General features: G+C 39.3%; 3 protein-coding genes and 1 non-coding gene across 4 annotated transcripts in view; 1 reads left to right on the forward strand and 3 right to left on the reverse strand.

The window, feature by feature from the left end:
• The window catches only part of elf1 (E74-like ETS transcription factor 1), a 39,835-nt gene extending 38,549 nt beyond the window's left edge, over positions 1 to 1,286 (reverse strand). Inside the window, exon 1 of the mRNA XM_063876145.1 lies at positions 884 to 1,286. The gene's annotated coding sequence lies outside the window, so the exon portion shown is untranslated. The remainder of the gene's footprint in view (positions 1 to 883) is intronic.
• A 629-nt stretch (positions 1,287 to 1,915) lies between these two features.
• On the reverse strand, positions 1,916 to 1,987 carry trnae-uuc (transfer RNA glutamic acid (anticodon UUC)). Its single transcript has one exon. It is a non-coding gene; the product is annotated as a tRNA-Glu (tRNA).
• Positions 1,988 to 3,135: 1,148 nt separating this feature from the next.
• LOC134859606 (ubiquitin-conjugating enzyme E2 A) lies at positions 3,136 to 7,367 on the forward strand. The gene is made up of 6 exons (XM_063876176.1): positions 3,136 to 3,358; positions 4,727 to 4,807; positions 5,004 to 5,029; positions 5,424 to 5,513; positions 5,628 to 5,716; positions 6,349 to 7,367. Exons 1-6 carry the CDS (start codon positions 3,315 to 3,317, stop codon positions 6,475 to 6,477), a joined length of 459 nt encoding a protein of 152 aa, XP_063732246.1. The 5' UTR covers positions 3,136 to 3,314; the 3' UTR covers positions 6,478 to 7,367.
• Positions 7,368 to 7,404: 37 nt separating this feature from the next.
• On the reverse strand, positions 7,405 to 11,658 carry nkrf (NFKB repressing factor). Its single transcript, XM_063876175.1, has 3 exons — positions 11,236 to 11,658; positions 10,776 to 10,900; positions 7,405 to 10,332 (listed from the first exon to the last, which is right to left on the reverse strand). The coding sequence occupies exons 2-3, from the start codon at positions 10,876 to 10,878 to the stop codon at positions 8,093 to 8,095; spliced, it is 2,343 nt and encodes a 780-aa protein (XP_063732245.1). The 5' UTR covers positions 10,879 to 10,900; positions 11,236 to 11,658; the 3' UTR covers positions 7,405 to 8,092.
• Positions 11,659 to 11,756: the final 98 nt, after the last annotated feature.

Raw genomic sequence — 11,756 nt, forward strand, 5'->3', positions numbered from 1 at the left:
CGTCACAGCCGCCTACTCTGAAGGGAGCAATGGCAGTGGACCAATGAGAGCGTGTTTGTTTGTCCCATGATAGAAGCATCTTAACTGAAAAATGTAAACATCTGGCAAACATTTAGATTGCCACAGAAGTAGGGTTGATCAACTCTAATATCTAAAAAAACACAATATTGTCAGGCTTTGCAGACATATTTGTTGAAAAGCAACATTTGTGTTTGCTCTTCGAGGAAGCTCTATGAGAATTTCTCTCAACTCTCCTATTTCAGTCAGTATGTTCAGTGTGAGATTTCTTCAATGGAATAAGTGACACATGATGGAGTTAGATAATTAAAGGCTGCCTGAGTAAAATATCTGGAAATAGTTGTGTGTTTTAACATTTCCAAGATTCAAGTTGACATTAAAACTGCTCACTTTAAACATGTCAAAACAAAAAGATAATCAGTTAACTTTAATTGAACTTGTTTTTCACAACTTGATGATTAGTATAGTTGAAGCTGTAGAAATGTCAAGACCAAGGGACATCTCTGAAGCACATCATTGTCAAGATGCTCAGCACACAGACACAAAGAGACACAAACATACACACACATCAGTCCAGTCACATGCTGGCTGACACAAAGGGCAGCAAACTATGGAGTTCTATGCCCCAGCAATGTATCCTAGGGCCTAAACTAACATCATATGAGCCCAGTCATGCTTCTTAGTCTGATAACTTTCTACTTCTTTCTGACTCTGGATATAGTACAACAAAAAGGTCTAAACTCCAAAAATATTCTTAAAAGGCCAGTGAAAGTCACATACAGCCATACATATAAACTCCACATTGTACATTGTTAGTTACAAAAAGCACTTGATAAGTATAAAACATGTTTGATTGTGGACTCACCCTAGTAGAAGTTGTCATAAGCAATGCATTTCCCCTATGTTTGTGCAGACAGTTAGTGTCTGAAAAAACGGCGTCGTTAGAAAAACATTATAATCCCGGGTCGAGTTGGAGACACTGTGCTATAGCTCCATCATCGCAGTCACCGGTCAGCTTTGCCCTCCTGCTGCTGTTTTCCTGGGCTTCCCGACACAAGGTTGCAGTTTTCTCCGACAGACAGAGGCTGACTGATGTGTGGGGAATTCCTAGCAGTCACATTTTCCTGGGAAATGATTGGCCAAGTACCAAAGTTTGGCTGTAGCCTGGTAGTAGTAGTAAGACCAGAGGATTCACTGGGTGTTTCACACTGGAGCATTACACTTCAAATGAAGACGGTGGATTAAATGACGTTATGAAAAAAGTTAAAAGCGCGGAATGCTAAAAAAAAAAAGAAAGAATTAGTGAGCAATAAATGTTTTATTCACAATTGATATCGGTAGGTTATATTTACGTTGATCCAAAGTCAAGAAACAGCCATTCATGTTGCACTGTAACTAAGTTAACCGTTAACCAAACTGGTATCTAAGCGACAGTTAGGCCAATGTTAATGTTTAGTAAACGCGGTAAAGGTGGCAGTTAACCAGCAATTACGATGACAGAAACACGATTTAATCAAATAAAGTTGCGATAGGAAAAACATTTCGGTTCAAGCATAGCGTTAAAGCTTTGTTTAAGTCGAGGTTGTTGTTGTTGTTGTTGTTGTTGTTGTTGTTGTTGTATTTCGGTAGACTACGATAAGTGTTAGTACAGGGAGATGGTAATGGGCATCTTCCGGGAAGGTCCAAGCCCTTGTGAGATGAGAGCAATTGAGGATAAACGGGCGGGGTCTACAGTATGTTCCCTGGAAATGATGAGCACAGCGTGTAATAATAAACTACCTTAAGCTAAAAGACTCACAATATGTGAAATGAGATGTGATGCTACAGGAGATTAAATGTTTGTTTTAGTTGTCAAAGAAATTGCTATTAGTATTTTAGATTTAGTGCAAAAGGTCTGTTCCCATACCGGGAGTCGAACCCGGGCCGCCTGGGTGAAAACCAGGAATCCTAACCGCTAGACCATATGGGAGGGACGACGGGACAGTGACAGCGGCCACACTCAACAAATCAGCATATATGGACAGTGTTATCTTTGAGTCATATGAAATAGTATTTTTTAACACAACATGATTTAGGTGAACTTCAAATTGTACATCACTTAAATAAGTTGTTACATTCTCTAGAAGGCAAAATATGTCACAATACTGCAAGAACATTCAGTAATATTATTTTCCACTTAACGTTAAATATTTTAACCAACTCCAATTATGACAATAAATACCAAGTATCTTACCCATTTTTTTTTAACCCCTTGAATGTCAGTTTATTTCAATTAAACCACTGTTTTTATGGAAGAAAATTATGAAATGATTATGTTTTGTATACTCTGGATCAAATGCTAGGGGAGTTTTCTTTCAGAGACTGTGATATGACAATTATAAGCACCAAGAATGATTTTGATTAACTTTTTTCTTGCAGGAAATTAGAAAAATAGCATGTCTGTGCCAAATAATGCAATAATGACAAACATTGCAAGGGCCCTGTTGAAAGCACGACTTGCATTATGTGAGGCTGCAATGGCCGCAGGATCAAATTAATCAAATAGATATCTCTAAAGGCTTTGCGTTTTGGAGATATTAGACAGTCAAAAATAGACAAATCGTTTGCCTTATGTCTCAACCTAGCTAAACTGATGAATGTTATTTTTTTCCACAATACTCTACACTAGGGGATAGGTACCATCTAGTGGTCTTTCACCGGTACTGTAAATTGAATACAGGGTGTCCGCCGTAAATACCTTGCATTAGTAGCAGTCACTGGTGTTACTTTAAGCAGTCATAGGTATATGGGTTCAGTTTATCGATAAATTGGAAAGCAAATAATAAAAATACGTAGAACTGAAAAGATAAAACCTTGAAATCATACACATCTTTACTGTGTTCCCAACAAACTAAATATGGGTGCTAAATATATGACGTAATGCTGTGGACTTACACAAGTGCAGAGACGGGGGGCTCTAAACAAATTAAATATACTCTAGTTATATTTAAACGCGCCAAAACTGGTTTATGAAAGTAAACATACAGAATTAAAACTATCACATACAGTGATGATGTTGTCTTTGTTTATGTGGATATAGGACTCTTCAATTTAGTGCCAGTGAATGTGAATGTCCCCATTCTAACAACAGTGGTAGCGCCCCTCGACTAGCAGAGGCAGCCAAATATTTGACAAACTAGCTTTCGTTGGCTAGCGAGCTAGGAGTTAAAATAATACACCGATTTAAAAAAGAACATTTCCCCCGCACTTAATCCGCTCACTTTTATGCCAAGGATTTAGGTTTCCGTGTAAACAGGATGTCAACTCCAGCAAGACGACGTTTAATGAGAGATTTTAAACGGTAAGCAGAAAAAAACAAGACACTAGCTAAAGCTAACTTTAGCTACCTAATGTTAGCTTTTCAGCGTAAGCCTGAACGACATTCTGAAAACTTAAAAATATAAACAAGAACACAAACACCGGCGGATTATAACCGCATTTTCGATTAGGTAATATGTCGCTAATCTTGGGTAGTGTTAACAACTTGAATGGCATTATATTGAAAGGTAACGATCATTGTAAAAGATACTGGTAGCCATCGTTGGCAAGGCACACAGGAGTAGTAACGTTGTGTAACTTATAGTCACTTCTTGTTCTTGTAGATACATTCTGTATTATATGTAACATAATCACCTGTCCTGGAGCCTTCAAAGAAACTGCCAATGGCTCCGTTTATTTAAAATGTCTCCTTTTGAATGTATTTGGAACTCATTATTGTGGATACAGTTAGAGTAATTTGCCAGATGGCCCTTTACGTTTGGGTGGATTCAGTGTGCAAACACACACACACTGATCAGGGGGAGCTCCTATTTCTGGGCCCTGATAGATCACTATCTAAGCCTAAAGATAAGCAACCATCTGCCATGCATTTACTTAAAAAAAAAAAACCCGCAGAAACTCAGCACAGTCCGCTATGATCATAGCACATGGTTTATTATCCCTGATTTCCACAACATGTTCCATCGAAACAATACTGATGGTCTCAAGGTCCAAGACTTAATCATGTTTGGCACACTGTCTAAATAAATCACCAAAGTATTCTTACCATTTTTCACAACATGACTAATAGACAATGGCCAATCAGGTAAAAATAAAGAACTTTATTTCTATAGCACTTTTTTGTGCATAAAACAGAACAAAGCAGTTTAAAAATGGGGAGAAAAAGATCAAGTAATGTGATAGCCAAGCAATGTGATGTATGATATGGCTAATTACACATATTCTGTATTATAATATGCATGAAAACAAATAGACAAAGTGAATGAATAAGTGAAAACCAATATAAGGTCATATAAAGCTTTGGAATCAAGAATAAAAGCCATTTTAGACAAGTAAGATTGATGTTATCACATTACAAAAACAAATATTCCTGATGAATAGATAGCACATTTATATCATGTTTCTTGTGTTAATGTACCACTCATTGGGAAATATGCAAACTCAGCCCTCCTTCAGCATACTATTGCCCTTGTAGGTTTTTATAATACAACTTAGAGCTTGTATTCCTGCTTTAATATTTAACATACCCTGCCTGCTGATTCTTTCATTAGTCTTTACTCCCATTTTTGAATATTAATAATGACTTGCCCAGTTGTCCAGTAGTCTAATAGTTAAACCTTGACTTGTAATTATGTGTAATTTGAGATACCACTGTGCTTTTATTTGTTAGGCTGCAAGAAGATCCACCAGCTGGAGTTAGTGGGGCCCCATCAGAAAACAATATCATGGTGTGGAATGCTGTCATTTTTGGGTAAGTGAAGCTGATAACTAGTAGTAATAAACAGGCATTGACAACTAGTAAAAGTCCTTAATGTCTGTTTTGGGACATAAAAGAAATGTGATACTGTTGTTGTTTATGTCACCAGGTTTTGAGATAATTACATATTAAAAGTTAATGAGCTTTTTGTAAATGCTGATTTACAACTTGTTTTTTCCCTCTATTTTAGACCGGAGGGAACACCCTTTGAAGATGGTAAGTCCTCCTTAAAGCGCAATATACTTTATTTTACAAACCCGGGCTCCTGCTCATAATATCTGATTTTTACTACATGATCAAAATGGCTAAATCAATTTACAATACCAATAACAATAGCTATGTTAAATGAAGATGGTAGTTATATTTTCTATCAAATAACTTGTTTTTAGTTAGTCTGGCCTTTTTTTTAGAATTAGTTTCTGATCACTAACTTTGGAAGCTGGGTTAGTAAAGTGACATAATCCTGCTTTGGAGGGTTATTTCAACCTCCCTAAAACAACCAGATTTGGTCACATTGATACATGCATGATACAAACTTCTTGACTGTAATGCACTATTTTTAATACATACTTCTCAAATCATGCTATGCCATTATTTGTTTTACTTGCAGGAACCTTCAAACTTACCATTGAATTCACAGAGGAATATCCAAATAAACCTCCAACAGTGCGATTTGTCTCCAAAATGTTTCATCCAAATGGTATGTACCTTTTTTTAATATTTTACTCTCAATTTAAATCGCTGCAATTACATTTGATATATTCATCCTTTGTTTAAACCTGAAAAGCTTTAACTTCTGCGTTCTCTTTTGCAGTGTATGCAGATGGAAGCATATGCTTAGATATTCTTCAGAATCGTTGGAGTCCAACGTACGATGTCTCTTCAATCTTAACTTCAATACAGGTAATCTAACGTTCTTTTATGCCGGATTCTGGCCACGAATTCCCCCACTGGGATTAATAAAGGTACATCTTATACAAAGAGAGAAATATAAGTAGTCATCAGCCAAACACAGTCAAATAGTAATACTGCAAGAAAACCAGTGTTGCTAGACCAGATCAATTCTATACAACACTATTTAACAGTTAAAATAAATACAAGTATTGTTGTGCACACAAATAACATAAAGTATTTATATATCTGCTGCTCTTAAATTTAGGTTAAATGCTTCTCTTAGTTCCTTGCCTTAATGCCCATTTGAAACATTATATCTGTAAATAAGTTACAAATAAGTTTAACAAACAAGACAGATATTGGTTTCTGTGCCGAGAGGTTGACTGACATTGATCTCACTAAATTCAGTCATCTAGTGTTACAACTAGGATGTGCATAAAGTCAAACTTATTTCAAAATCTGATTATGATATATTGTAGTTTATTTGAAATAAATTGTTTATAAAAAGGCAGCGGGTTGCCACAGCTTTATGCAGATTGGCATAATTGTATTGACAATTGGAAATATTTTCATTATTATTATTATTGAAAACAAGTGATTTGAAACCTAACCCACTGACATTTCTTGTTGTATATTTAAAGTCTTTACTGGATGAGCCAAATCCAAACAGTCCAGCCAACAGCCAAGCAGCTCAGCTGTACCAGGAAAACAAGCGGGAGTACGAGAAGAGAGTTTCTGCTATTGTTGAACAGAGTTGGCGCGACTGTTGACCCCCGTTGCTGTTCGAGCAAGAACAGAGTCCGGCCCAGGATCAAGAAAACAACTGATCTCACAGAAATAAAATAACACATCTTAAAATCCTTCTCGGTATATTTGTCCCATAACTGTCGCTAAGTTTGTATGCTGTTGTGTTGTGGCATTCACTCCTGCCGATTGCTATTGTTGGGCAATAGCGTATGTTTGTTAAAAGTTAATGTACCTTGTTATATCTGGGTTACTTGCTACATGCCCCAACTCTTTTCTTTAAAGAAAAAAAAGGCAAAAGCCAATCTCAGTGGTCACTTTTCTACCTGTTTATTTATACATGAACTGGTTAGACCACAGTGACAGTTAATTCGATGTGCTTGCTGTGTGGTTTGCTGTATAGATACAGACAGTTCATATTTAAAAAAAAAAAGAAGCTGTTCAGGGGTGTTTTTCTTCTGTTTCAGTGGCCTCACTCCTTTTTTTATTTGTTTAAGCCTTTCAGAGGGATAAAGTAACCTAGCATGGACATCCAATCCCTCTAAAAACTCAACTGATGCCTTTAATGGTCTTTTTTCGCTCAGCTTTTCTTGTAAGGCCATACCTATTGATTTTAAGAACATACTAAATATATATTGTTGAAGATGTACATGTCCCTCTGCAACAGAAACAAGACATTTAGTTCCCGTTCTGGATACTTAACTTTGTTTCCTGCACAGAGTTTCATGATGCTGACATTTAAAGTCTGAGTGAGAACATTTCTATGCTATTTTACAATCTTACATATCAGCTGAGGTAACAGGCTGATGATACTGTTTAAACAGATGGTGTGTGTTTTCTGATTATAAGACTTTGCACTGGTAACCCATTTAACAACCTGTACATTTTCTTGTAAATAAAATAAATATACATCAGTTGTCTTTGTTGCTTTTTCACTCACAGTACAAAAAGTATCCTTCTTATGGTTAACAGTTTTAATTTATTGAGTCATTACAGCCGTGAAAACAAGCAGACAAGTTGACCGTACTGACATAAACCAACACATCTGACATTGAACAAAGATCACAGCTTACAGTTTCCTTGTGAGGACATTCTGATTATGGATGCAGTTTATATTTGTAGAATGACTGACATTGCTGGTAGAGAGATCGCGATGTATCACCACAGTGAGACTGATTCATAGCTACAGTTTGATGTTGATGATCATGAGTCAACAATATTAAAAAACTCTAATTAAAATGATGCATATTTTGCCCCCTTCCTTAAATTGCCATCAAACAAAAAGTGGATTTTGGTGACAAATAATCAAAGTTCTTCAACTTCATAAAATATCCAGGACATCAGCAGAAAAACGAAGCCACAGAGAACTGAATATGAGCTTGTTGTGCAAAAGTGAAAACAAAATGACTGGAATGGCAGGAGAAAAAAAAAAATCACTTCTCAGCCCTAGAGCTCCTGCTAAAGCTATAGTACAGTTCATGGCTAAGGAATGCAGAAAACACGATTGATCCCTGAAGGACTCTCTTATTAACGCATGTAAATTTGTCACAAACAAGTATACAGCAGTTACACTTGAGTGATATGTACTGAAGTCCAATCAGATGTCTGATGATTTTTATTTTACTTTGCCAAACATGCAAATCAGTGAGAGGCCTGAGGTTTCACAAGCTCATATCGTCCCACCTGTCCCTCCTGTAAAAGCTGACCAATGAGCTGGTCTTTGTGCACTTTGCGACTGACGATAAGGAACCGCTGCCATCCCTGTCCGTAAGACTTGCTCCTTAGGCCGTACTTCTGAGATATCTGGTGGATCTGCTTTCGCTCATCGTTGTTGAGATCAGTGGAGAAGCGGAGATCGTCCTGTCGGTCTGAACTGGCATAATTACGAATGATGTCCTCAATGTCACGCTTGCTTAGCTGATTTCCTGTTTTGTCCGTGTCTAAACCCAGACCTTCTCTGGAGAACTGTTCCTTCACTTTGATTGGTTCTGCGATGCCTTCCCCGTCTCGACCCAGCCCACCTCCTTTCCAGCCCATCTTGCGGAGCAGCTGGTTGCCTATGTTGTCTTCCTTAATCTCCTGCTTCATGGCCTCCTCACCAGAGCGAGCCAGGATCTGGGATCGGGAAATAGCGTCGTTGTGACCGTCCTTTCTCAGGTTGGATTTGACCACAGCCTGCGTCTGCCTCAAGGTTGCCAAGGCCTCCTTTGCTGCAATGTGCTTAACTATTTTTTTGGGTCCAATTCCTGCGGCTACAAACTGTCCTTCCAAGTAAACTTCGCACCTCCAGCGATGATCAGGCAGAGCTGTGAACTTGTAATCAGCGGTCACTTTATTAAACTGAGCTGTGTCATTAATGATACAGATTGCATTGTCAGAGTTTTCCAGGATGACCAACTCGCTGAGATGCTTCTTTCTGCCAACCTGTGGCCCAAAGCGCCCACCACAATCTGATTGATTATTTCCTCTGGAGAATTGTTGCGGTAGTTGCTGCTGTTGCTGCTGCTCTCTTTCTGCCTGGTTCATGCGAAGTTTCCTCACTGCGTCTTCAGCTGCTGCATGCTTCGAGCTCTTTTTGGTTCCTGTAGCTTGCGCCACTAACTCCCCCTGCAGGAAAACACTGCACTGCCAAGTAATGTTGTTAGGGAGCATGTCAAACTGATAGTCTATCTTCATGCGATTAAAAGCTGCAGAATTGTTGAGTATGCAGATGGCGTCGTGAGCATTGTCAATAACCACAAACTCTGACCAGTGCTTCCGTTTGTCAGGCTCGTATTGGCCTTTGGAGCTTGGTGTGGGTTTATCCTCTGGGTTCCGAAGCGCAGGTAAAAAGCCTGGGGTCGGAGCGTGCATCTGGCACACAACAATGTCACTGACTACTGAGTGCCTGTATTTGCGCTGCACAACACGAACCTCGACTGTTTTCAGGAAGAGTTTTACAGCCTGCTCAGAGGCTCGGTCCCTTGCTCCATTTTTACTTCCAGAGTATCCGGTAGCAAGATACACACCCTGACATCTCAGTTCACAGGCGTAACCGTCTGTTGGTACTTTCCTGTTCTTCGGTAGGTCTGCCTGAGGAATGTCCTTCAGGTTGACATAAATATACTCAGGATTAGTCTTGCAGGCCTGAATGCTGCGGCTCAACATGAAGTTATAGTTTGGCGACTCACTTCCAGTCATAACCAAAGGGTCCTTCATAGCAACAGCCAATGCAAACGCTACATTGGAAACCAGCCTTTGCTTTTCATCCAGACAAGATTGAGATATAGGAATAGGCTGTGAGGAAGAGCCCGAATGAGAAGTGGTGGGACTGCTCCTTCCCGTGCTGTTGTACACTCGGCTGAATGGCCTGCTTGATGACTGCCGTTCCTGGTGACTGAACCCTAAACCCTGACGTCCAGAATCCCAGCCTGCTGATCTGCTTCCTCCCCCATATCCATTGTATCTGTTGGGCTGAGAATAGGACTCTGCAGATCGAGAAGAGTGGGCTTCATAGTTGGCAGTGTAGTCATGCTGTGTTTTTGCCATGTAGTTTGAAGTGGACCCATGTCCTCCATACCCCAACCCACCTGTGCTACCTGAAAAAATCTCTCTGTTGCGATCTTTATCTCTTTGGGAACCCCAAGAGTCAGAACTGTATGGGGGCACTCGGTCAAAACCAGGCCTCAGGGAGGAGGAGCCCTGAGCTCTGCCGCTGTACGATGAGTGTTCAGAGTCCCACGATCTTGAACCGTGCGACTCACTCCTCCTGCGATCTTTATCGTTCTCCTTCTCATCAGCGCCAGTCCCTCCGCTACTTCCCCCACTTACAAACTGTACAGGCTCAAATCGAGGTCGGGATCCAAATTTTGTCACAGGCATTTTCCTCATGGGCTCGTCTCCTGCAATAACATCACACAAGTAGATTTTTAGAATAAGGATGTCTTACTTTGAGTTGAATGTAGGAGTGGAAAAATGAAAAATTGTAGAAAAAACAATAGTAGTACTGTACATATTATTATAATATTACTGTTTTTTAAACAACATGGAGCACAGTTAAGTATTTATAAACTCAAAAACAGGTGCATGTGCAAAGTAATATGCATACCAAAAAAATGTATAAACATTAAGTTAGCTATTTCCTCATTGTTCAAAAATCTTAACTCAGTCAAGTGATAAGTTACAAGTGTAATTGTGCATGTAATCTAATAAATGTGATTTAAATATATAGAATGGCATGTTTTGATATAAAGCTGGAACAGTGAAACACAAATAGTAGGTAACATCATGGCAATGGAAACTTTTGCACACAACAAAAACTTTTGAGACCCAGATGTACACTCACTGCCATCAGAAGAAGTAGGTCTCTTTTTTGCTTCAGAACTAGGACTTGGGTCAAAGGAGGGCATTTCGCCAGTGTAGGTGCCCTCTGCCATCCCCAGCACCATCCAAATCAAATCCAGGCCATACCTGTTGTTGAGGCAGAAGATGTGAGCGAGACATTTTATGAATGAATGATATAAACAAAGACAACATGGCATACAGAGCAAACATTTTTTCTGAACTAGAGCAAGCAGCATGAGGTGACTGAAACACAAAATATCTGCTTGGACTAAAGTTTATATTGCACAACTAAAAACATAGCATGAGATGTTGAAGGAGAGGAAAAATGGCTGCATTTCGTAGCAAAACAAGGCACTGAAAGAGTGACGCAGTAGGCCGACAGTCCACCTTTTACAAGCACACACGTTTAAACAAGTTATTAGCATGTATATGTGCAATGGCAAGAGGTGTCATATCCTTACCTTAAGGTGTAGCCTTTGGTCCGATTTATTTCTCTGTCTTCCCGCTGGGTTAGTGACAGCGCATGTATTTGTATGATCAGCCGGTTATTATTATCGTGCTAGCTTTTTCAAGCTAGCTAGATAACGTTGGCAACCCGCTGGTGGCTTCTAGCATTAGCCAGCTAGCTGCTACCTAGCTGCTAACCTAGCACCACTGCAGCTCATATAACTAGGTTTATATCAGGTTCAGCTCGTCTTTAAAGGAACCCGACATGTGACCTTGTATCCTTCAAGTGTGATATCCGAAAGGGGTGGTTTGAAATGCTGCTCTGAAACCGCATGAGAGATAAAGACACCTAATCAACTTGCGCTAACTAGCAGAAAACCTCCATTTTCTGCTCCAGCTACAGTAGAAAATCATGGCGTCTGTTACAACGCAATGACCCAGAATGCTTTGCTGCCGGAGAGTTCAATCTCTGCGGACTGCTGTTAACATACAGTCTTTGGTCATTATAATCTTAATTAAAAACCTATGGCGAAGA

This window comes from Eleginops maclovinus, chromosome 23, assembly GCF_036324505.1.
Source record: "Eleginops maclovinus isolate JMC-PN-2008 ecotype Puerto Natales chromosome 23, JC_Emac_rtc_rv5, whole genome shotgun sequence".
In the NCBI taxonomy this organism is placed as follows: Eukaryota; Metazoa; Chordata; class Actinopteri; order Perciformes; family Eleginopidae; genus Eleginops; species Eleginops maclovinus.

Coding starts and splice junctions, on each gene's coding strand:
- LOC134859606 (XM_063876176.1), top strand. CDS start 3,315: ATGTCAACTCCAGCAAGACGACGTTTAATGAGAGATTTTAAACG. Junction 4,808..5,003: donor TGGAATGCTGTCATTTTTGG/GTAAGTGAAGCT, acceptor CCTCTATTTTAG/ACCGGAGGGAACACCCTTTG. Junction 5,030..5,423: donor GGGAACACCCTTTGAAGATG/GTAAGTCCTCCT, acceptor TTTTACTTGCAG/GAACCTTCAAACTTACCATT.
- nkrf (XM_063876175.1), bottom strand. CDS start 10,878: ATGGTGCTGGGGATGGCAGAGGGCACCTACACTGGCGAAATGCCCTCC. Junction 10,333..10,775: donor ACCTACTTCTTCTGATGGCA/GTGAGTGTACAT, acceptor ATGTTATTGCAG/GAGACGAGCCCATGAGGAAA.